Source organism: Somniosus microcephalus, chromosome 5, assembly GCF_052327205.1.
Source record: "Somniosus microcephalus isolate GS21.2 chromosome 5, FLI_Smic_1.0, whole genome shotgun sequence".
Taxonomy (NCBI): domain Eukaryota; kingdom Metazoa; phylum Chordata; class Chondrichthyes; order Squaliformes; family Somniosidae; genus Somniosus; species Somniosus microcephalus.
In genome coordinates, this window is record NC_140991.1 from 101,741,447 (window position 1) to 101,767,966 (window position 26,520).

The following is a 26,520-nucleotide window of genomic DNA, read 5'->3' on the forward strand; positions in this document are numbered from 1 at the left end:
ACCTCCTGCACGCCAACCCCCAGTACGCCTATGTGGCTTACCCAGACGGACAGGAGGACACTGTCTCCTTACGAGACCTCGCACCCTCACCCCCCCCTCCCAACCCCCCGAGTCCAGCCGAGGTAGACGGCATGCCGGAACCCCACGAGCCTTTGCCGACTACACAGACACCAGCTTTAACACCGGATAATGTAACACCGCCGCTGCGACGATCGGAGAGGCTAACGAAGCCTCCGGACAGACTGACATACCAGAGCTGGTAATACACTTCACCCCGCCGGACTCTAATCTAAACAAGGGGTGAATGTGGTAAACCACTGTTATAGTTATCACTGTATATTGTTCTCACTGTTCTCACTGTCACATCACTACACGAGGTCGCCTCTTGTCGCACTGTTATACCTGGGCTGACCACCTCCGACTCCGCCCATTACCTGCCCAGGTATAAAGGTAGCTGACTGGCTAGTATTCCTCCCTGTTGGATCGGATCACCCACGAGGGTGGGCTCTGTTATTTAGCCAATAAAAACCTTCAGTTACGTTCTTAACTCGTCGCCTTTTATTGGACTAATTGATAGGCATATCAACGTGGCAGTCAATTTGCGCACAGCAAGCTCCCACAAACAGCAGTGTGATAATGACCAGATAATGGCCTAGAAATTCAGTGCCCTTAGCACCGATTTTGCGGCGCTAGAGGGCCTAGCGCTGCAATTGGCGCCGGTTCCTAAATTGCCTGGGGCCCTTCCGCGGCGGTAGACCGGTAGCGCTGCGCCGGCACCGATGACGTCATCGGTGTGCGCAGCGTCCCGGTTGCCGTGGTAACCCGGCCCCAAGCCGAAATTCAGTTGCGGCCGCCTCGCCAGTGGCAGCCGCAACTAAGACTCCGGCAAACGAGTGCTGCCGGAGTCTGCGCCGGCGCTTTAAGGAGGCGCGGCGGCCGGCCGCTTTCCCGCCGGCCGCCTGCCCGCAGCTCCCTCCCCGGACTTCTCCCCCCCCCCCCCCCCCGGAACAGATGCAAGCCCGGCACTTGTCCGAGGTGCCGGGCTCATTTTTGAGGAGATTTGCGCGGGCCGCGGCCGGGTGCAGGCAGCTCCTCCTTAACGGAAGGAGGAGGCCTGCACTTCCCCAGCCTGCCGCACCGCATCGGGTGCCGCAGCGCCGGAATTGCGGCGCGAAACGGCAGTTAGCGCCCTTTTCCAGGCGCTAAGACCCTTCAGTAGCGCCGGCAGCCGTTTGGGCGCGGCGCCACTGAATTTTTGGCGCGCGCAGGGGACTTAGCGCCGGCACTAATTTCCGGCGCTAAAGCCCTGGCTAAGCCAAAACCCAATTTCTAGGCCAATCTGTTTTTGTAATGTTGGTTGAGGGATAAATATTGGCCAGGACATCGGGGACAACTCCCCTGCTCTTCTTCAAAATAGTGCCACACAATCTTTTAAATCCACTTGCGACAGCATCGGTTTAACATCTCATCCAAAAGACGGCACCTCCGACAGTGCAGCACTCCACTGGAGTGTCAGCCTAGATTTTCATGCTCAAATCTCTGGAGTGGGACTTGAACCCACAATCTTCTGACTCGGAGGCGAGAGTGCTACCCACTGAGCCACAGCTGACACTACAGATACGCAATGATTGATTGATTTCAGCTGAGCAAAATTATCAAATTTTCAGGACACAAATCTGTCAGAGGAAACCAAGTTGCTGGCGAACCGAATAACTAGGGCAGTAGACAGGGCTCTAAATGAAGGGGGGGTGGGAGGATTCAGGAAAGAGTAAATTTAAAAGCAGCGAGAGAAATGTCAAGGCTCTAGAGCAGAGTAGAGTTTTGGGTAAAAATAAGCAGAGTGGGTCAAGAAGGGACAGAGAGAGTAACAAAGGTAATAAGACATCAGTGACTAAAGTGACATCAGGGAAAGTAAGTCAAAGCTAAAGGCATTATAGTTGAATGCACAAAGCATTCGCAACAAAATAGATGAATTAATAGTACAGATAGAAATTAATAGGTTTGATCTAATAGCCATTACGGTGATGTGTTTGCAATGTGGCCAAGGTTGGGAACTAAATATTCCAGGATACTTAACTTTTAGAAGAGATAGGTAAAATGGAAAAGGAGGAGGGGTAGCTCTGATAAAGGATGGGATAAAGACAATAGAGAAGAAGGATCTTAGCTCCGAAAATCAAGAAGTAGAATCAGTTTGGGTGGAGCTAAGAAACAGCATGGGGCAGAAAACATTGGTGGGAGTTGTTTATAGGCCCCCAAACAGTAGTTATAATGTAGGGCAAAGTATAAATCAGGAAATTAGAGGCACATGTAACAAGGGTAATACAGTAATCATGGGGGATTTTAATCTACATATAGACTGGGCAAACCAAATTTGCAGTAATGGAGTGGAGGACAAATTCATGGAATGTATGCAAGATAGTTTTCTAGATCACTATGTTGAGGAACCAACTAGGGAGCAGGCTATTTTAGATCTAGTATTGTGCAACGAGAAAGGGTTAATTAATAACCTTGTAGTAAAAGGGTCTTTAGGGAAGAGTGACCATAATATCATAGAATTTATATTGAGTTTGAAAGTGATTAATTAAATCCAAAACTAGGGTCTTAAATCTAAACAAAGCAAACTATGTAGGTATGAGGGGCAAGTTGGCTAAGGTAGATTGGGAAATTACATTAATAGGTATAATGGTAGAGAAGCAATGGCTAGCATTTAAAGAATTAATACATCATTTACGATAAATATACATTCCTTTAAGGCACAAAAGCCCCACAAGAAAAGTGGTCCAACCGTGGCTAACAAGAGAAGTTAAAGATAATATTATATCAAAGGAAAAGGCTTATAATGTTGCCAAAAAGAATAGTAAGCCTGAGGATTGGGAGAATTTTAGAATTCAGCAAAGGAGGACCAAGAAATTGATAAAGAAAGGGAAAATAGAATATGAGAGTAAACTAGCGAGAGACATAAAAACAGGCTGTAAAAGCTTCTATAAGTATGTAAAAAGGAAGAGATTAGCGAAAGTAAATGCGGGTCCCTTACAGACTGAGACAGGAGAAATTATAATGGGGAATAAGGAAATGGCTGAGAAAATAAACAAATACTTTGAGCTGGATTTGCTGATTGGGAAGCTTTTGGAGGCAGGACTACTGTGTGCCGGGTCTCAGTCCCGCCTCCATCAGCTTCTGGCCAACCAGCAGGAATTTCCCCTGATTAACCTTGTTAAGCCCGTCCGGCGGGCTCAGCAGGCCAATTATGGGGAAGTCAGTGACAGAGCACGTCAACGTATGACATGTCATCTGTCAAGAACTTTTGAAAGCAGAAATGTCATCATTTGACAACTCTGTGAAGCTGTCAAACACTGACATTCTGTGTAGTTTCATGAGTCCTTGTGTTCAGGACTCATCAAACCTTTCGACTTTGCAGAAATCAGCTGGCTGTTGGATCAGAGGATTCAACAGCCAGTCTGTGATCTCTACAATGGAGATGTCGGGGACTATGGCTCCACAGCAGCTGAAGGCTGTAGGTAGAAACAAAGGTAAGTGAACATTTTCTAACACATTACACTCACCTCACATACTTACCACTCCACACTTGCAGCCATCACTCATCTCTACATCGCACTTTCAGACCCCTCCGACGCCCGCAGACCTCCTACTCACCTCCTACACCCCGCCGGGGTTTACCCAGGTTGGGAAGCCCGCACATCAGCATGAAAAATAGGGGTAATCCTATTCTCTGCCTGTTAACTACCTGTTAACAGGCAGTTAATAGGCTTTAATCCCTTCCCGCCTCCAAGGAGATGGGACCCAGGCCAGGGCTGTTTCCCACCTCCTGGCAAGAGGGCATGGAGGTGGGTTGGGGGAAGGTTTTCCACCTGCCCCCAATTTCTGCAACTTTCCCAGCAGTCCTGCCTCCATACCAGCCTCCTCGGAGCAGAGAAAATGCAGCCTGTTGTGTCTGTCTTCACAGAAGAAGATGCAAAAAACTCCCCGAAAATAGTTGAAAACCAAGACTCCAGCGAGAATGAGGAACTGAAACATAGAAACATAGAAGATAGGAGCAGGAGTAGGCCATTCGGCCCTTTGAGCCTGCTCCACCATTCAATGAGATCATGGCTGATCATCCAAATTCAGTACCCTGTCCCTGCCTTCTCCCCATATCCCTTGATCCCTTTAGCCTTAAGAAATATATCCAACTCTTTCTTGAATATATTTAATGAACTGGCCTCCACTGCCCTCTGTGGCAGAGAATTCCACAGGTTCACCACTCTCTGGGTGAAGAAATTCCTCCTCATTTCAGTCCAAAATGGCTTACCCCTTATCCTTAGACTATGACCCCTGGTTCTGGACTCCCCGGCCATCAGAAACATCCTTCCTGCATCTAGTCTGTACAGGCCTGACAGAATTTTATAGGTTTCAATGAGATCCCCTCTCAATCTTCTAAACTCCAATGAGTATAAGCCCAATCGACACAATCTCTCCTCATACGTCATTCCTGCAATCTCAGGTATCAGCCTGGTGAATCGTCGCTGCACTCCTTCCATGGCAAGAAATGTCCTTCCTCAGGTAAGGCGACCAAAACTGCACACAATACTCAAGGTGCGGTCTCACCAAGGCCCTGTACAACTGAAGCAAGACATCCTTGTTCCTGTACTCAAACCCTCTTGCTACGAAGGCCAACATACCATTTGCCTTCTTAACCGCCTGCTGCACCTGCATGCTTACCTTCAGCGACTGGTGCACAAGAACACCCAGGTCTCTTTGCACTTCCCCTTCTCCCAATCCATTGCCATTCAAATAATAATCTGCCTTCCTGTTTTTGCCACCAAAGTGGATAACCTAACATTTATCCACATTATAGTGCATTTGCCATGTTTCTGCCCAGTCACCCAACCTGTCCAAATCGTACTGGAGTTTCACAACATCCTCCTCACAGCATACCCTCCCACCCAGCTTTGTGTCATCTGCAAATTTGGAGATATTACATCCAATTCCCTCGTCCAGATCATTAATATATATTGTGAACAGCTGGGGTCCTAGGACCGATCCTTGCGGTACCCCACTAGTCACTGCCTGCCACTCGGAAAACGACCCGTTTATTCCAACTCTTTGCTTTCTGTCCGCCAACCAGTTCTCTATTCAAGTCAATACCTTGCCCCCAATCCCATGTGCCTTAATTTTGCACGCTAATCTCTTATGCGGGACCTTATCGAAAGCCTTCTGAAAGTCCAAATACACCACATCCACTGGTTCTCCCTTATCTATTTTACCAGTTACATCCTCAAAAAATTCCAGTAGATTAGTCAAGCATGATTTACCTTTTGTAAATCCATGTTGACTTTGTCCGATCCAGTCACTGCTTTCCAAGTGCTCTGCTATTACATCTTTTATAATGGACTCTAGCATTTTCCCCACTACCGATGTCAGGCTTACCGGTCTATAATTCCCCGCCTTTTCTCTACCACCTTTTTTGAATAGTGGGGTAACATTAGCTACCCTCCAATCCATGGGTACTGTTCCAGACTCTATCGAGTTCTGGAAGATGACCAGCAATGCATCTACTATTCCTAGGGCCACTTCCTTAATTACCCTGGGATGTAGATTATCAGGCCCTGGGGATTTATCGGCCTTCAGTCCCATCAATTTTCCTAACACCATTTCCCTACAAATACTGATTTCTTTCAGTTCCACCCTTTCATCAGACCCTATGTTCCCCGGCATCTCTGGGAGGTTATTTGTGTCCTCCTTTGTGAAGACAGAACCAAAATATGTATTTAGTTGGTCTGCCATTTCTTTGTTCCCCATTATAAATTCCCCTGACTCTGACTGCAAGGGACCTACGCTTGACTTCACCAATCTTTTTCTCTTCACATATCTATAAAAGCTTTTACAGTCAATTTTTATGTTCCTGCCAGCTTACTCTCATATTCTATTTTCCCTTTCTTAATTAATCCCTTTGTCCTCCTTTGTTGAATCCTAAACTGCTCCCAATCCTCAGGATTATTGCTTTTTCTGGCCAATTTACATGTCGTCTCCTTGGATCTTATGCTATCCCTAATTTCCCTTGTTAGCCATGGTTGAGTCACCTTTTTTGTTTTATTTTTATGCCAAACTGGGATGAACAAATTCTGTAGCTCATCCATTCGGTCTTTGAATGTTTGCCATTGCCTATCCACCGTCAACCCTTTGAGTGCCATTCCCCAATCAATCCTACCCAACTCGCTCCTCAGACCATCGTAGTTTCCTTTATTTAAATTGAGGACCCTAGTCTCTGAGTCAACTACTTCATTCTCCATCTTAATGAAGAATTAGAAACATACCAACATAGAAGATAGGAGCAGGAGTAGGCCATCCGGCCCTTCGAGCCTGCTCCACCATTCAATGAGATCATGGCTGATCATCCAAATTCAGTAGCCTGTCCCTGCCTTCTCCCCATATCCCTTGATCCCTTTAGCCTTAAGAAATACATCCAACTCTTTTTTGAATATATTTAATGAAATGGCCTCCACCGCCCTCTGTGGCAGAGAATTCCACAGGTTCACTACTCTCTGGGTGAAGAAATTCCTCCTCATTTCAGTTCTAAATGGCTCACCCCTTATCCTTAGACTATGACCCCTGGTTCTGGACTCCCCGGCCATCATAAACATCCTTCCTGCATCTAGTCTGTCCAGGCCTGACAGAATTTGATAAGTTTCGATGAGATCACCTCTCAATCTTCTAAACTCCAGTGAGTATAAGCCCAATCAACACAATCTCTCCTTATACGTCATTCCTGCCATCCCAGGTGTCAGCCTGGTGAGTCTTCGCTGCACTCCTTCCATGGCAAGAACGTCCTTCCTCAGGTAAGGCGACCAAAACTGCACACAATACTCAAGGTGCGGTCTCACCAAGGCCCTGTACAACTGTAGCAAGACATCCTTGTTCCTGTACTCGAACCCTCTTGATACGAAGGCCAACATACCATTTGCCTTCTTAACCGCCTGCTGCACCTGCATGCTTACCTTCAGCGACTGGTGCACAAGAACACCCAGGTCTCTTTGCACTTCCCCTTCTCCCAATCTATTGCCATTCAAATAATAATCTGCCTTCCTGTTTTTGCCACCAAAGTGGATAACCTCACATTTATCCACATTATAGTGCATTTGCCATGTTTCTGCCCAATCACCCAATCTGTCCAAATCGTACTGGAGTTTCACGACATCCTTCTCACAGCTTACCCTCCCACCCAGCTTTGTGTCGTCTGCAAATTTGGAGATATTACATCTAATTCCCTCGTCCAGATCATTAATATATATTGTGAACAGCTGGGGTCCTAGGACCGATCCTTGCGGTACCCCACTAGTCACTGCCTGCCACTCGGAAAATGACCCGTTTATTCCAACTCTTTGCTTTCTGTCCGCCAACCAGTTCTCTATCCAAGTCAATACCTTGCCCCCAATCCCATGTGCCTTAATTTTGCACGCTAACCTCTTATGTGGGACCTTATCGAAAGCCTTCTGAAAGTCCAAATACACCACATCCACTGGTTCTCCCTTACCTATTTTACCAGTTACATCCTCAAAAAATTCCAGTAGATTAGTCAAGCATGATTTACCTTTTGTAAATCCATGTTGACTTTGTCCGATCCTGTCACTGCTTACCAAGTGCTCTGCTATTACATCTTTTGTAATAGATTCTAGCATTTTCCCCACTAACGATGTCAGGCTATAATTCCCCGCTTTTTCTCGACCACCTTTTTTGAATGGTGGGGTAACATTAGCTACCCTCCAATCCATGGGTACTGTTCCAGACTCTATCGAGTTCTGGAAGATGACCAGCAATGCATCTACTATTTCTAGGGCCACTTCCTTAAGTACCCTGGGATGTAGATTATCAGGCCCTGGGGATTTATCGGCCTTTAGTCCCATCAATTTTCCTAACACCATTTCCCTACAAATACTGATTTCTTTCAGTTCCACCCTTTCATCGGCCCTATGTTCCCCGGCATCTCTGGGAGGTTATTTGTGTCCTCCTTTGTGAAGACAGAACCAAAGTATGAATTTAATTGGTCTGCCATTTCTTTGTTTCCCATTATAAATTCCCCTGATTCTGACTGTAAGGGACCTACGCTTGATTTCACCAATCTTTTTCTCTTCACATAAAAGCTTTTACAATCAGTTTTTATGTTCCCCGCAAGCTTACTCTCATATTTTATTTTCCCTATCTTAATTAATCCCTTTGTCCTCCTTTGTTGAATCCTAAACTGCTCCCAATCCTCAGGATTATTGCGTTTTCTGGCCAATTTATATGTCCTCTCCTTGGATCTTACGCTATCCCTAATTTCCCTTGTTAGCCACGGTTGAGTCACCTTTTTTGTTTTATTTTTATGCCAAACTGGGATGAACAAAGTCTGTAGCTCATCCATTCGGTCTTTGAATGTTTGCCATTGCCTATCCACCGTCAACCCTTTGAGTGCCATTCCCCAATCAATCCTACCCAACTCGCTCCTCAGACCATCGTAGTTTCCTTTATTTAAATTGAGGACCCTAGTCTCTGAGTCAACTACTTCATTCTCCATCTTAATGAAGAATTCAATCATATTATGATCGCTCAGACCCAAGGGGCCTCGTACAACAAGATTGCTAATTAATCCTTTGTCGTTACATAATACCCAGTCTAAGATGGCCTGATCTCTGGTTGGTTCCTCGACATATTGGTCCAGGAAACCATCCCGTAAACACTCCAGGAATTCCTCCTCCACAGTATTGTTACTAATTTGGTTGGCCCAATCTATATGTAGATTAAAGTCACCCATGATGACTGCTGTGCCCTTATTGCACGCTTCTTTAATTTCCCTTTTAATGCCATCCCCAACCTTCGCCTTACTGTTGGGAGGTCTATATACCACTCCCACTAATGTTTTTTTCCCCTTAGTATTTCTCAATTCTACCCATACAGATTCCACATCATCAGAGCTAATATCCTTCATTACAATTGTATTAACCCCTTCTTTAACCAGTAATGCTACCCCACCTCCCTTTCCTTTTTGCCTATCTTTCCTGAATATCGAATACCCCTGGATGTTGCGTTCCCAGTCTTGGCCATCCTTGAGCCACGTTTCCGTAATCCCAACCAAATCGTATTTGTTTACCTCTATTTGCGCAGCCAATTCGTCCACCTTATTACAAATGCTCCTCGCATTAAGACACAAAGCCTTCAGGCTTGTTTTTTTAACGCTCTTAGACCTATTAGAATTATTATTTACCGTGGCCACGTTTGATTTAAACCGTTGATTTCTCTGACTGCCACTTTTGTTTTTCTCCTTCCTATCTTTTGCTTTTATCCCTGTTTCCCTTTCCTCCGTCTCCCTGCTCAGCTTCCCAAACCCCTGCCATTTTAGTTTAAACCCCCCCGAACAGTGCTAGCAAACCTCCCCGCAAGGATATTTGTCCCGCTCTGGTTCAGGTGCAACCCGTCCGACTTGTACAAGTCCCACCTTTCCCAGAAGCAGGCCCAGTGATCCAGGAAACTAAAGCCCTCCCTCCTGCACCAACTCTTTAGCCACGTATTCATCTGCTCTATCCTTCTATTCCTATATTCACTAGCACGTGGCACCGGGAGTAATCCAGAGATTGCAACCTTTGAGGTCCTGCTCTTTAATCTGCTACCTAGCTCCCTAAATTCTTGCTGCAGGACCTCATCCCTCTTCCTACCCATGTCATTGGTCCCAATGTGAACCACGACCTCTGACTGTTCACCCTCCCCCTTCAGAATGCCCTGCAGCCGTTCAGTGACATCCTTGACCCTGGCACCAGGGAGGCAACAAACCATCCTGGAGTCACGTCTACGGCCACAGAAATGCCTATCTGTACCCCTTACGATAGAATCCCCTACCACTATTGCTCTCCCACTCTTTTTCCTCCCTTCCTGAGCAGCAGAAGCACCCCTGGTGCCGGGAAGTTGGCTGCTGCTGCCTTCCTCTGGTAAGTCATTCCCCTCAACAGTATCCAAATCGGTATACCTGTTTGAGAGGGGGATGGCCACAGGGGTCCCCTGCACTACCTGCCTGCATCTACTGCTCTGCCTGATGGTCACCCATTTCCCTTCTACCTGTGCAGCCCTTACCTGCGGTGTGACCAACTCACTAAACGTGTTATCCACGACCCTCTCAGCATCATGAATGCTCCAAAGCCCATCCATCCGCAGCTCCAGCACTGCAATGCGGTCTGCTAGTAGCCGCAGCTGGATGCATTTCTGGCACACGTGGTCATCAGGGACACCGGCAGTGTCCCTGAATTCCCACATAGAGCAAGAGGAGCATAACACGGGGCTGGGCTCTCCTGGCATGACTTACCCTTTAATTAATTAAAATTAATTCACTATCACCAATTAAAGATAAACTCTAAGGCGCTTGTATGGTTTACCAACAGTCCCTGCTACACCAGAAAAGACCTTAGCAACTATAAACTACAGAGTTAAGTTTAAAAAAGAGAAATACTCACCAACCAATCACTTACCTGCTCCCTGGTGACGTCACACTCGGATTACGTTTTACCTCTCTCCCCGCTGCTGATTCAATCATATTATGATCACTCCGACCCAAGGGGCCTCGTACAACAAGATTGCTAATTAATCCTTTCTCGCTACATAATACCCAGTCTAAGATGGCCTGATCTCTGGTTGGTTCCTCGACATATTGGTCCAGGAAACCATCCCGTACACACTACAGGAATTCCTCCTCCGCAGTATTGTTACTAATTTGGTTAACCCAATCTATACGTAGATTAAAGTCACCCATGATGACTGCTGTGCCCTTATTGCACGCTTCTTTAATTTCCCTTTTAATGCCATCCCCAACCTCCGCCTTACTGTTTGGAGGTCTATATACCACTCCCACTAACGTTTTTTTCCCCTTAGTATTTCTCAATTCTACCCATACAGATTCCACCTCATCAGAGCTAATATCCTTCATTACAATTGTGTTAATCCCTTCTTTAACCAGTAATGCTACCCCACCTCCCTTTCCTTTTTGCCTATCTTTTCTGAATATTGAATACCCCTGGATGTTGCGTTCCCAGTCTTGGCCATCCTTGAGCCACGTTTCCGTAATCCCAACCAAATCGTATTTGTTTACCTCTATTTGCGCAGCCAATTCATCCACCTTATTACAAATGCTCCTCGCATTAAGACACAAAGCCTTCAGGCTTGTTTTTTTAATGCTCTTAGACCTATTAGAATTATTATTTACTGTGGCCACGTTTGATTTAAACCGTTGATTTCTCTGACTGCCACTTTTGTTTTTCTCCTTCCTATCTTTTGCTTTTATCCTTGTTTCCCTTTCCTCTGTCTCCCTGCTCAGGTTCCCAACCCGCAGCCATTTTAGTTTAAACCCTCCCCCACAGCACTAGCAAACACTCCTCCTAGGACATCGGATCCAGCCCTGCCCAGGTGCAAACCGTCCAGTTTGAACTGGTCCCACCTCCCCCAGAACCGGTTCCAATGTCCCAGGAACTTGAATCCCTTCCCCTGGCACCATTCCTCTAGCCACGTATTCATCTGAAGTATCCTTCTATTTCTACTCTGACTAGCACATGGCACTGGTAGCAATCCTGAGATTACTACCTTTGAGGTCCTGTTTTTTAATTTATCTCCTACCTCCCTATATTCCGCTTTTAGGACCTCATCCCGCTTTTTACCTATATCGTTGGTGCCTATATGCACCATGACAACTGGCTGTTCACCCTCCCCTTCCAAGATGTTCTGCAGCCACTCGGAGACATCCTTGACCCTTGCACCAGGGAGGCAACACACCATCCTGGAGTCTCGTTTGCGGCTGCAGAAACGCCTGTCTATTCCCCTTACAATTGAATCCCCTATTTCTATAGCTCTACCCCTCTTTTTCCTCCCATTCTGTGCCGCAGAGCCACCCCTGGTGCCAGGAAATTGGCTGCTGCTGCCTTCCTCTGATAAGCCATCCCCCCCAACAGTACCCAAAGTGGTGTATCTGTTGGAGAGGGGGATGGCCACAGGGGACTCCTGCACTACCTGCCTGTGCCTAGTACTCTGCCTGTTGGTCACCCGTTCCCTTTCTTCCTGTCCAACCTCTACCTGCGGTGTGTCCAACTCCGTAAATGTGCTATTCACGATGTCCTGAGCATCGTGAACGCTCCAGTATGCATCCAATCGCAGCTCCAGCACCGCAATGCGGTCTGTCAGTAGCTGCAGCTGGATGCACTTCCTGCACATGTAGTTGTCAGGGACACAGGAAGTGTCCCTGAGTTCCCACATATCGCAGGAGGAGCATATCACGGGGCCCGGCTGTCCCATCAGGAAAAAAATAGTACTGGAGAAATAAATGGGACTGAAAGCCGATAAATCCCCTGAACCTGATGGCCTACATCCTAGGGTTTTGAAAGAGGTGGCTATAGTGATAGTGGATAAATTGGTTGTCATTTTCCAAAATTCCATAGATTCTAGAACAGTTCCTGCAGATTGGAAGGTAGCAAATGTAACCCCACTATTTAAGAAAGGAGGGAGAGAGAAAATGGGGAACTACAGACCAGTTAGCCTGACATCACTAGTAGGGAAAATGCTAGAATCTATTATTAAGGACATGGTAACATAGAGTCATAGAATCATACGGCACAGAAGGCAGCCATTCAGCCCATCGAGTCTGTGCCAGTTCTCTGTACAGCAATCCAGTCAGTCCCATTCTGTAGCAGGGCACTTAGAAAATAATAATAGGATTGGGCAGAGTCAACATGGATTTATGAAAGGGAAATCGTATTTGACAACTCTTAGAGTTTTTTGAATTTGTAACTAGCAGAATAGATAAGGGGGAACCAATGGATGTGGTGTATTCGGATTTTCAGAAGGCATTCGATAAGGTGCCACACAAGAGGTTATTAAACAAAATTAGGGCTCATGGGATTGAGAGTAATATACTAGCATGGATTGAGGATTGGTTAACGGACAGAAAACAGAGAGTAGGAATAAACGGGTTATTTTCGGTTTGGCAGGCTGTAACTAGTAGGGTTGTAAGGAATTAGCCACACATGCTAGCGGGGTTGGGGTTATTTGTCTCTGGCCAGTCAGAAGCCTCTGAGCTGCTCCAAGGACCCCCTTGCGGTTTCGAAGCGCTCCCCTATTCTTGAGTTCTGACCGTCGGACTTATTCGGTAGTGATGTAGACAGAAAACAACGTGACTCATGGTTTGGGTGCAAAACAGACCAGTATTTATTAAAAACAAAAGAAAGAAACAACTTAGAAAAATCGATATAGCTCTTATGCCTGGTACAACACTTTTGCTTAAATGCAGTACACTTAGTGTCCACTAGAGGGCTCCCTGCTCAGTGCAACACTACCTTATTTTAAAATCCAGCACTTTTAAAATAGAAACCCCTTGCTCACTACAGCAACTCTTGCTTAGTGGCTTTTACATTAAAACCAGCACTTTAATACAGTTACTTTAAAAACAGCTAACAGTGTTCACCACAGCACTTAGCTTGATGCAACACCCCTTTTAATACAGTTTTAAATACAATACTTTAAAACAGCTACTCCTTTTAATACAGTTTTAAATACAGAATTCAATGTTCACTATTGCACTTCTCTGCTAGGTGCAACACTGTCTTGCTTAAATAGGGGAGGAGAAATGGACACAACGAAGGAAATCGACTAAAGTCACAATTCTAACGAAATTCCCACTTTACTCCCACCCCTATACCTATTCTAAGTTGCCTTGTGGAAGACCAGAAAAACGTATGCTCACCACTGGAAATGCCTGCTCCATGTCCTGTGAACTTAGATCTTCACTGCCCCGAAGTGAAAAACACCCCAGTGTTTTAAAAGTAAACTGCTGGTGTTTCGCTTCTACAGGCAGACTCCCACGCTGTAGAGGGACACGGAGGCGAGGCCAGAGAGAGAGATGCTTCTGGGAAGCTATCTTTTATACCCCCTTTTGGGGCCCGCCCAGATCTGGATGTTTCTGGGCTAAAACAAAAGGGATCCAACTGCCCCATTGTCCAGTAATGGGTTTGAATGTGTTCTCCCATTCATTTAAACAGTTTCTCCTCAGTTTGGATGTGTCCACTTGATATACAAACAAATGCTAATAGCATTCAATTTCTTTGTAAACAAAGCATTGTCCTGTGGTCATCTGGAACCGCAATTGATTGACAGTCTTGAGTGCTTAGCAAACAAAGTTCCTTTGTTCATGCTGGCAGTTTCAAGCACTTGATCTTAGAGTCAACATTGTAGAACGTTCTGTAAACAGGCATCGATTGTCCTGCTGCAGGGCGGGGGAAACTCCCCTTTGATTGACAGATTTGACTGCCATTGACCCTTTCTTCACAGACACAGAAAGCTGTTTTCCAAGTCCTGTCTTCGGCCATGCAGTCTGACGGCCATTTTTGATCCTTGAAATCTTTTAAAGGCACATAACCCAGGGATTCTTTAATCAAAGAAATTAATCTTCGGAGCTGTAAATTATTGCGAATTCTTACAGGGTACCGCAAAGATCAGTGCTTGGGCCTCAGCTATTCACAATCTATATCAATGATTTGGATGAGGGGGCCAAATGTAATATATCCAAGTTTGCTGATGATACAAAGGCGGATGGGAATATAAGTTGTGAGGAGGATGCAAAGAGGCTTCAAGCTGATATAGACAGGCTAAGTGAGTGGGCAAGAACATGGCAAATGGAAAATAATGTGGAGAAATGTGAAGTTATCCACTTTGGCAGGAAAAATAGAAAAGCAGGGTATTTTTTAAATGGTGAGAGATTGGGAAATTTTGGTGTTCAGAGGGACCTGGATGTCCTTGTATACGAATCACTGAAAGTTAACACGCAGGTACAACAAGCAATTAGGAAAGCAAATGGTATGTTGGCCTTTATTACAAGAGGATTTGAGTATAAGAGTAAAGGGGGGTGAAATTGGGTATAGCCCTGCTTGAGGCGCTAGAATTGGCGGTGCGCAAATTCTATCGCCAGGCGCAACTTATCACCACCTCGAGCGATATTGGGTTGCATCGCCCCTAAAGGTGATTGCGGCGTAAAATCAGGCACTGCACGGGACTCCTAAGGCGCTACTCAATATCTGGGCTGCCGGACGCAGCGTAGGCGCTGTCAATAATCGATGACCACGAGACATGCTGGCGCCGGCCAGCTCTTAAAGGGGTGGGTCATTTAGGATCAGCAGCCACACTCATCGCCCTGTAGGCCTCAAAATTGGCGCTGTGCATTCTGTGGCATTACAAACTTTGACCAGATGGAGAGGGTGAGGCAGAAAGCGGAGCGCTTTGCCGATGGGGCATTGGCTACTTTGGTTGGTGCAGTGGAGTGCCGGCGAGCAGTGCTGTACCCTAACAATGGCAGGAGGCCTCATCAGAACGAGTACTGCAGAGCTTGGAGGGAAGTTTCGCAAATAGTCAAATCCAGCAGCGTGGCGCCCAGGACTCCTGTGCAATGCAGGAAGAAATTCAACGATCTCACTCGGGTCGTTAGGGTGAGTGGCTTTTTGGCAATCTTCTTCATCCCTCCATCTGCACCTGACTTTATGGCCAGAGGGTGCGCGATGCCCCAATGGCCATCTGTCAGCCAGCACCCATGGCCCTTTCTGGGAACGCACATGCACATTCAACTCAGGGCATACTGTAAGGGCTGTTCCACCATAGGGGGCATGAGATGACAACTCAGGGCATACTGTAAGGGCTGTTCCACCATGGGGGGCATGAGATGACAACTCAGGGCATACTGTAAGGGCTGTTCCACCATGGGGGGCATGAGGTGACAACTCAGGGCATACTGTAATGGCTGTTCCACCATGGGGGGCATGAGATGACAACTCAGGGCAGCATGTTTCATCACTTCCCGTCCTTTCTCCTGCAGGCCAAGCTGGCCAGGAACCGGAGGGAACAGATTCGTACTGGAGGAGGCCCTCCTCAGCTGCAGACACTGACGGACCTGGAGGAAAGAGTCCACCAGATTGTTGGAGGCCGGATGAGTGGTCCTGCCACCACTGGAGCTGCCGACCCCATTGTGCACAGCGATGGTAAGGTCATCACCTTTTTGAACTGCCTCCTTCCACTTGTTCTCCCCACCAGCATGCTTTTCCACTCTGGATCCATGTCAGAGCATTGCAGCACTCTTGCATCCCTTGCTGCCACCCTGTCCTTTCGCTAAAGCCACTCTTCAACCTCCCTGCTTTCAGATGCTGCATCACCAGCTCGGGAGCCGGGCCATCAAGCTGCCAGGGACACTGACTCCGGAGGCGACGAGCAGGAGGAAGCCGGACCATCCGTAACACCCTCAGGCGCGCCAGCCCATCTGCAGACTGGGGATAGTGCTTCCCTGAAGGGGAGCGGGGAGGATGGCTCTGAAGAGGAACCAGTTGCAGGAACCAGCGGGCTCCAGCAACGCAAGGGGGGTAGGGAAGCTCGGGAGCCGTCTCCCTGGAGGGCGAGTCAGGCCACGATGACTGCTGCACAGAGCGCAGAAGAGGTGCGTTCCCTCGCAGAAATGAGCGCCCAGGCTCGGCTCAGGCACACTGAGCTGATGGCTGCAGTGGCAAGGATGCCTGAATCCATCAAGACACTGGCAAGGAGTGTGCAAGACTTTGGGCAGCACAGGCGAGGAGTGCCCAGGGCTTCGGGGCAGCACAGGAAAGGAGTGCCCAGGGCTTCGGTACATCACTGGAAAGGACTGTCCAGGGCTTCGGTACATCTCTGGAAAGGACTGTCCAGGGCTTCGGTACATCACTGGAAAGGACTGTCCAGGGCTTGACCGAAGCACTGGAAAGGACTGTCCAGGGCTTCACCGAAGCACTGGCACCTGCCACGCAAGTGCTGAGTGCTGCCACGCAGTCACTCGTTGGCCTCATGCAGAGGCAGATTGAGGCCACGCAAGCACTGACTGCTGCCACCCTCGATGGATCAGGCAGGATTACCTGGGGCCCTTGCAGCACTACAGCAGGTCAGCAATCTGTGGACCAGCCGATTGGTTCGCATGCTGCGGTGCTGCCCCGTCAGAGTGCCAGTGTGTCGGCCGACCACGGAGCAGGTGTCCGCTCTCAGGATGTCAGCATTCCTGATGCCACTGCTGGCACGTCTCCACTGCAGCTGCCATCACCTGCAGGAAAGACTGCTTCCACCCATGCCCAGTTGGAGCAGTCAGCATCCGGGCCCTTCAAGCCCAGAGTCCGTCCAGGCCGTCCCTCAGGGGCATCTGCGCTTTCGGACAGTCAGCAGGCGTCCCCCAGCCTTCATACAGCCACTGGGGTCCCATTACGGAGGAGCTGCAGGGAGGGAAGGGGCCGTTCTCGCAAGAGAAGTAGATCACCATCAAAGGGGAAAGAGTAGAAGGTGCTGCTGAGACGTCTTATTTCTAGAAATCAAGGCCGTGGATGCTGGTCTGAATGTTAGTAATGTTTTGGATAGTCTCCCGGGTGTGCGAAACACTTGGTCTGAATGTTAGTAATGTTTTGGATAGTCTCCCCGGTGTGTGAAGCACTTGGTCTGAATGTTAGTAATGTTTTGGATAGTCTCCCGGGTGTGCGAAACACTTGGTCTGAATGTTAGTAATGTTTTGGATAGTCTCCCGGGTGTGCGAGCCACTTATGTGTTAGTTTGTTAGTTAAGCTTTCTGGTGCCATTGCTTTGTCATGTTGGAAGGAAGCACAGTTTTCAAAATAAACAAATTATTTTATTGACATTGGCCATGTCTGCTATTTACATTCATACTGGCCTTCATAGGCTTTGGCTTATCCGAATGGTTCCATTCCTGGTCTTCGATTGGCACCAAGCATTCCGTGAGAGGGGCCTAGAACCGACTCCTTATCAGCCTCTGACGGACGGCCCTTCCAGTTTCTGGGACCCTCCCGTCTTGGTCCTCCTCCTCCTCCTGCTCCTCCTCCTCCTCCTCCTCCTCCTCTGCTGGTCCTTCAATGTCTGCTGGCATTGGCTGGGTGCGCAGGGTGGCGAGGTTATGGAGCATGCAGCAGACAACGACGAAGTGGGAGACTCGCTCTGGTGAGTACTGCAAGGCGCCTCCCGAGTGGTCCAAACAGCGGAACCGCTGCTTCAGCACACCGATTGTGTGCTCCACAATGTTCCTCGTTGCCTGATGGCTGACGTTGTAGTGCTCTTCTGCAGGGGTGCTGGGCGAACGGAGTGGGGTCATCAGCCATGGGCACAGAGGATAGCCCTTGTCACTGAGAAGCCAGCCTTCTGGGTGAGCCGGGGCCTCGAATAGGTCTGCTACTGAAGTCTGGCGCAGGATGAATGCGCCATGGCTGCTGCCTGGGAGCTGAGCATTGACCGCGAGGATCAGCTGCCGGTGGTCACAGTCCAGCTGCACATTCAAGGAGTGGAACCCCTTGCGGTTGGGGAAGTCCTCAGGATTCAAAACAGGTGCCCGCAAAGCCACGTGCGTGCAGTCAATGGCGCCCTGCACCATGGGGAAGTCCGCTGTTGCCGCGAAGCCCTCTGCGCGCTCCCGCTGCTTCTTCGGTGTCGCAGTGAAGGAGATGTACTGCCGCCGCCTTTTTAACAGGCCATCTGTTACTTGCTGGATGCAGCTATGCACCGCAAACTGGGAGATGTAGGCAATGTCCCCAGTTGCTGCCTGAAAGGAGCCGGTCGCATAGAAATTCAGCGCTACTGTAATCTTGACAGCCACCGACAGAGGTCCTGCACCTTATCTGCAGCTGAAGATCTGCCTGAAGCAGATGGCACAGCTCAGTCACCACCTCCTTTCTGAATCGCAGCCTCCTAAGACACTGCTCCTCCGACATGTTGAGGTAAGAGAACTGCTGCCTGAATACCCTGGCAGCGTAAGGTTTGGTGTGGTGACGTCTGTTGGCCTCTCCTCCGTCTGGCCATTCCTGGCCCTCTCTCCCTCCGTCTCTGTGCCCTTTCCAGATGGTTGAGCAGCAGGACGTTCCCCTCCAAAGCAGCCCCCATAATAATAGGTAACAAGAAATTATACAGGGTGTAAACGCTCACCAGCAGCAGGGTGATGGTCTGAACGCTGAAGGTCCTCTGGCAGCGCTGGGTCACTAGTGATATGGCTCTCAGAGTGCAACTCTGCAACTCTGTGAAAATCTCAAAGAAGTTGTGCTCCCAAAATGGCTGCCGCTTTTATACCAGTGCAGTCCCCTTTAAAGAGCGCCCCCCTAAGCCCAAGAGCGACTGGGGAACGTTCCAGTAAGCTGTCCTTATTAGCGCCAGGCGGAACAAAGGGGCGCACCACTGAATTTCCGGTCCGGGGCGCCAAAAAGGCGTTGCACACTGAAATGACGTCATGATCTGCCTGCGCTAAGATTTAGCGCCGGCGCTAAAACCCACTCAATATGGCAGGAGGCGCTGGGTTCACTGCGCCCGGCTGAAAATTGGCTAACGCCCCACTTCTCGGCCTCTTTAGGCGCTAATCGCTGGCGCTACCAACCGAATTTCTCCCCCAAGATGTCTTACTGCAATTATATAGGGCCCTGGTGGGACCACACCTGGAGTAGTGTGTACAGTTTTGGTCTCCTTACTAAGGAAGGATATACTTGCCATAGAGGGAGTGCAATGAAGGTTCACCAGACTGGTTCCTGGGATGGGGGATTGTCCTATGAGGAGAAATTGAGTAGACTAGGCCTATATTCTCTGGAGTTTAGAAGAATGAGAGGTGGTCTGATTGAAACATACAAAATTCTTACAGGGCTTGACAGGGTAGATGCAGGGAGGATGTTTCCCCTGGCTGGGGAGTCTAGAGCCAGGGGTCACAGTCTCAGAATAAGGGGTCGGACATTTAGGACTGAGATGAGGAGAAATTTCTTCACTCAGAGGGTGGTGAATCTTTGGAATTCTCTACCCCAGATGACTGTGGAGGCTCAGTCATTGAGTATATTCAAGACAGAAATCGATAGATTTTTGGATATTAAGGGAATCAAGGGATATGGGGATAGTGCAGGAAAGTGGAGTTAAGTTAGAGGATCAGCCATGATCTTATTGAATGGCGGAGCAGGCTCGAGGGGCCAAATGGCCTACTCCTGCCCCTATCTCTTATGCTCTTATGTTGATGGACAGGTGATGCCTGCAAACAGAAATAGGTGAACTTTATTTCTCAAGTACGAGAATATGGCAAAATTATTTTGCTGCTTCAGGTTGAAGTAGCTTTTTATTAAATGCACCACACTAATCTTACGTAAGGCTTGTGCAAAGCGATTTAATTCCTAATCTGCAATTATGCAGAAAGGCTCTGAACCACACGTCCTGTTTTGTAAAATCCAGTACTGGCTTCTCCTTTGTGTGGAAATCAGTATATAAAGCTGCTAAGAAGCTAATTGGTGTTTAACAAGAGTCTGTGGGGGAGAAATTCATTATCGCCACGTTTGGGGCGTTATACTCGAGCGGGCGTGAAATTTAGCGCCCGGCGCAAATTATCGCCACCTACTGCTAAATTGACCTGCTTCGCCCCAGGAGGTGCTTGGAGCGCTAAAACAGGCGCTGCATGACTGTCCTAAGGTGCTAAGCCGGAGAAGCGAGGCGCTACCACCGAGGGCGGGTGCAGCGCAGGGGCGGCCAGTTAGCGATTGCACGCAGACACGTTGGCCCCGGTCAGCTCTTAAAGGGGAGGTTCGATCTTGGATTGCAGCCACACCCTGCACATCGGAGCCCTGATTCTCGGCCTGGACAGACCTGCTGCCACATTCTAACGCCTAGGACCATGGAGAGGGCCAGGGAGCGAGCACAGCGGTTCAGTGAGGGGGCCCTGCAGGTTCTGGTTGGCGCACTGGAGTGCAGGCGATCTATCCTGTTTCCGGACAGTGGCAGGAGGCCGCTGCCCAATGACTATCGCATAGCTTGGAGGGAGGTGGCTCACAGAGTGACCTCCAGCAGCATGGTGCCTAGGACCCCTTTGCAATGCAGTAAGAAGTTCAACGACCTCACTCGGGTCGTCAGGGTGAGTACCCTTTTCAGTATCCTCTTCATCCCTGCATGTCCACCTCACTTTATGGCTAAAGGGTCCTGAAAGCCCCAATGCCCAGCCCTCATCCAACACCTATGGGCCTTTCATGAAACTCACACGCACATTCAGCACTTTACACACTGTAAGGGCTAATCGACCATGGGAGGCAGTGCAGCCAAGATCAGGGCTTGACACTGTAAGGGCTATTCCACCATGGGAGGCAGTGCAGCCAAGATCAGGGCTTCACACTGTAAGGGCTATTCCACCATGGGAGGCAGTGCAGCCAAGATCAGGGCTTCACACTGTAAGGGCTATTCCACCATGGGAGGCAGTGCAGCCAAGATCAGGGCTTCACACTGTACTCAGAGCCCGTCCTTTCTTTTGCAGGGCAAGCTGGCCCATAACAGGAGGCAGCAGCAATGGACCGGGGGAGGCTGGCCTCACCTTCAAGACCCCAGCGATCTGGAGCAGTGAGTCCAGCGGATTATGGCAGGCCGGATGATTGGCCCCGTCGCCACTGGGGATGCTGACCCCGTTCTGGACAGCAATGGTAAGGTCATCACCTTTTTGACCTCTCTCCTTCCACTTGTGCCTCACACCAGCATCCTTTGCCACTATCGAACCAATACAGTGCATTGCAGCACTCATGCCTCCCTCGCTGCTGCCCTGTCCTCACGCTAAAGCAACTCTTGTACCTCCCTGCTTTCAGATGGTGATTCGCCAGGTGAGGAGGCGGGCCCTCAAGCTGCCACTGTGAGTGATTCTGAAGGTGAGGAGGAAGAGGAAGCCGGACCATCAGTGCCACCTTCAGCTGAGGCAGCCCATGGCCATAATGGGGACACGTCTGGAGGGGAGCAGGGGGAAGGGTCTGAGGAGGGTGAAGCTCCGGGGGCCAGTGGGCTGCAGCAACCCAGGGGGGGGTAGGGAAGCTCGGTGGCCTTCTCCCCGGGGGGAGAGTCTGGCCTCCAGTCCTGCCAGCGAGCGCAGAAGAGGCGCAGCTCCTCGCTGAAATGGGCGCCCAGGCGGAGCAGAGGCACACTGACCTCATGGCTGCAGTGGCAAGGATGCCTGAATCCATTGAGTCACTGGCAAGGAGTGTCCAGGACTTTGGCGCAGCACTGGCAAGGAGTCTGCAGGACTTCGGTGCAGCACAGGCAAGGAGTCTGCAGGACTTCGGTGCAGCACAGGCAGCACAGGCGGCTTCCACGCAAGTGCTTAGTGGTGCAATGCAGTCAGTGGCTGGTCTGATGCAGGCGCAGATTGAGGCCACATGAGCACTGACTGCTGCCACCCTCGCTGAATCGGGCACGAATCGCCGGGGCCCTCGCCGCGCCGCAGCAGGCCAGCAGTCTGTGCTTCAGCAGATTGCTCCGCATGCTGCAGTGCTGCCCTGTGGGAGTGCCAGTGTGTCGTCCGACCAGGGAGTGGCTGTCCTCTGTCAGGATGGCAGCATTCCTGCTGCCAACACTGTCACTTCTCCATTGCAGCTGCCACCACCTGTAGGACAGACTGGTGCCGCCCATGCAGAGTTGGAGCAGTCAGCAGCCGGGCCCTCCAGGCCCAGAGCTGGTCCAGGCCGTACCTCAAGGGCATCTGCCGACTTAGTTTCTGACACTCAGCAGCCTTCCCCCAGCCTTGCTGCAGCCACTGGGGTCCCATTGCGGAGGAGCTGCAGGGTGGGAAGGGGCGAATCTCGCAAGCGAAGCAGATCACCCTCGAAGGGCAAAAAGTAGGAGGTGTGGCAAAATGCTGCTAATTTTTTTAGTGAAGGCCGAGGATCGTGGTCATTTTTTGTTTACTCTTTTGTTCATTGTCTCCAGGTTGAGAGAGCCAGTTATGTGTCTGATTGCTTTTTTGGGGGTTTCTCTCTATTACTTTGTCATGCGGGAAGGGCACACAGTTTGTTAAATAAAGAAGTGTCTTTATTCAGATTGTGCATGTTTGCTCTTTAAAGTATTTGTTGCCTTGACCGGCTCAGGGGTTGCGGAACGGTTCCATTCATGTTCTTTCAATGGCACAAGCCATTCCCTCAGAGGGGGCCTAGAACCGACTTGCAATAAGCCGCTGACGGACGGCCCTTGCACTTTGTGCCTCCCTCCCGTCTTGGTGCTCCTCCTCCTCCTCCTCCTCCTCCTCTGCTGGTGCTCCAATGTCTGGTGGCAGTGGCTGAGTCCTGAGGATTGCCAGGTTATGCAGCATGCAGCACACTACAACGAAATGGGAGACTCACTCAGGTGAGTACTGAAGGGCTCCTCCGGAATGGTCCAGACAGCGGAACCGTTGCTTGAGCACACCGATTGTGTGCTCAATGATGTTCCTGGTCGCTTGATGGCTCTCATTGTATCCTTCTTCAGCAGGGGTGCTGGGCGCACGGAGCGGGGTCATTAGCCAGGTGCACAGAGGATAGCCCTTGTCCCTGAGAAGCCAGCTTCCTGGGTGAACCGGGGCTTTGAAAAGGTCTGCCACAGAAGTCTGGCGCAGGATGAAGGCTTCGTGGCTGCTGCCTGGAAAGCGGGCATTGACAGCTAGTATCAGCTGTCTGTGGTCACAGACCAACTGGACGTTCAACGAATGGAACACCTTCCGGTTGCGGTAATCCTCGGCATTCTCTTGCGGCGCCGGCAAAGCCACATGCGTGCAGTCAATGACGCCCTGGACCATGGGGAAGCCCGCTATTCTTGCAAATCCCATTGCGTGCTCTTGCTGCTTGTCCGGGGTCATGGGGAAGGAAATGTACTGACGTCTCCTTTTAAAGAGGGCATTCATGACTTGGTGGATGCAGCAATGCACCACGAACTGGGAGATATTGGCAATGTCCCCAGTAGTGGATTGGAAGGAGCCGGTGGCATAGAAGTTGAGAGCCACTGTCACCTTCACTGCCACTGACAGAGATGTCCTGCTCCTCAGTTGAGGCTACAGATCTGGCTGAAGCAGATGGCAGAGCTCAGTGACCACCTCCCTGCTGAATCGAAGCCTCCGAAAACACTGCTCCTCAGACATGTTGAGGTATGAGAACTGTTGGCGGAATACCCTGGGACGGTAAGGTCTCGTGTGCCGACGCCTGTTGGCCCTCCTCCGTCTGGCTATGATTGGCACTCTCTCTCGGCGTCTCTGAGCCCTCTCAATGCAATGGAGAAACCCAACGTTTCCACCCATTGCAGCCCCCATAGTATGTGGCCACTCAAGGTTATGCCAGTGAAAAATCAAACCAACTACAAAGTTCTGGGCCGAAGCCAGAAGTACCTCTGCGAGAGCTGACTCAATGCAGAAAGCTCTGTCCCTTTGTCTCTCTGCAAATCTCTCTCTCTCTCACAGAAGGAGTGGTCCAAAAATGGCTACCACAAAGAAGCCAGGAAGTGCCCCCTTTAAATAGCGCCCCCCAGCCCCATAGCGACTGGGAACCGTTCCAGTCAACCAGTCGCTGGGAGCGTCAGGCGGAAAGGAGGGGGGCACCACTGAAGTTACGGTTCGGGGCACCCCAAGGGCGTTGCACCATGAAATGACATCAGGATCTGCACGCGCAGCTGAGCGGGCGTTGCAGTTTTGCGCCGCCGCTAAATGACCGCTCAATTTTGCGAGAGGCGCAGGTCTCGCCGTGCCCAGGCGCTAGTCGCATCATGCCCCACTTATTGCCTTCTTATGGCGCTAACGGGTGGCGCTAACAACTGAATTTCTGCCCTTGTATTTTTTGTATTAAAGGAAACAAATGGCTTTTAAGACCATTCAAATTAATAGGGTTGAATTGGCTCATCACATATGTCCATGAACCTTTATCAGCTGTGCTACTGATTCATACTCCTGTATCCTGATTTAATTCATGTGTTTTTAGGGTATGTTACGCGTCTAATTGTTTACCTTGCTTTTGTACCCTTCTTCTGGTTTCCCGAAGCCACATACTTGCTGTGGCCAAGATGATGGACACCCTGCTTTGAAACCTGCTAGAGGTGTGTAAGTGTACCTCAATGACCAGGCTTTCTCTCATTTCACACCCCCCGCCCCCCCCCCCCACCCCACACCCACCCTAAGCTCTGCCCATAGCAGATGCTTGGTCTGCCTCTGCTGTTTCCATTCTAGAAACCAATTTTGGAGGCTGTTGTCGCAGAGCAGAGCGAGTGAGAAGAAAGAGTCATGAGTTTGAAAGTGTATTTGCAATATTGTACTCTGGGTTCTTCCATCAGACTGTACTCTGGGATTCCAATCAGACTCTTATCAGGACAGGGATTTATTCTCCTGTACTACATCTCCCAAAGGACATCACCACAGCAATGGAGAAAGGAAATAAAATCCATAACCGAGCAGCAAGATGTATTTCTCCAATGAGCTTCTTGGCCCCAGTTGTGCAATATAGGACTTTGTGCACCCTGTTTCATGGCCTATTTAAAACCTTCCTCCATTGACAAAGTAACTTACTACAGTAGCATCTTATTCAAAAGACTAAGCCTAGATTTTTTTTGATCAGCATTATTTTAATGCTGCCAGTAAGTTATGTTTTTTGGAGCTTTACCAGCAGCATTAAAATAACAGCGATTGGAAAATCTGGGCTCATGTTTGATTTGTTTCTCTTCCATTGAAAATGCCCCCTTTCTTACAATCTTAATGTTTGCTCTCTGTGGCATTTTACAATGTTACCTCTCATACTACTAACATTTACAAACCAACTAGACTTCCACAAAATGTCACGCTTTTATGATCTTCCAGTTTTATTTGTCCATGAAAGTGAAATTCTTAGATTTCCGTAGTTGGAAGCTAACGATACATCTTGTTGAATTCCAGACTGGGAAGCACGGATTGATAGTCATGGGAGAGTTTTTTACGTGGATCACGTAAACCGCACAACAACATGGCAGCGACCTACAGCGGCTGCTACACTTGATGGTTTGCGCCGGTCCAGCTCCATCCAGCAAATGGAACAACTTAACCGACGGTACGTGATACATTCAATTGGGGCATTGGCAAAAGTTGTCTACCCATCTAAATCGGCATGAGGGCGGTGCAATATGTTAAGAGAGAAATATGACTGAAAAGTCTTTCATTCTTTTCTTGTGACTGCTTTTGAGTATTTATTGTTTCTCTGGTCAAAACACTGTGCGTACTTATTTATGGCAATTGCTTCTTTCACTGAGTGGAGGGAGCAGTGTAAGTCACTAACTTTTTTTGAGGGCTTCAATGCTAAGCAATATCTTGTTTACAGGTCACTCTTCTGCACCAGAGTGATGAGTTCTACATCCACAGTTTAACACTTAATGGCCCAGTAATTCCGGTCCCAACGCGTGAGTACGGACGGGGTACTCACGCGTGGGCCCGTTGGAAGTGCCGGATTTCAGCATGCACAGCGCATGCGCGGAAAACCGGCATTTCCTCTCCTCTGAACCAAGGGGTTAAGAGGCGGTTCGCCTGCGACATTTCAGGCAGCGCGTACGCGTTGAACTTCGGTTTTTTTGACAGGTTTGTCCGTGCGTGAAGGCCTCCACTTTTTACGAATGTAAAAAGCAGACGTAAGGACTTAGTTTTAAAAGGTAAGTGGTCTAATAATTAAAGTTAGAATTTTTTTTCCACAGGTTTATTATTTTTAAAGAATTTACAGTAAGGTAAGT

At 49.1% G+C, this 26,520-nt stretch overlaps 1 protein-coding gene across 1 annotated transcript in view; it reads left to right on the plus strand.

The window, feature by feature from the left end:
• The window catches only part of hecw1b (HECT, C2 and WW domain containing E3 ubiquitin protein ligase 1b), a 773,289-nt gene that overhangs the window by 407,164 nt on the left and 339,605 nt on the right, over positions 1-26,520 (plus strand). The window contains exon 11 of the mRNA XM_085988048.1: positions 25,700-25,850. Within this exon, the coding sequence (XP_085844174.1) occupies positions 25,700-25,850 (151 nt within the window). The remainder of the gene's footprint in view (positions 1-25,699; positions 25,851-26,520) is intronic.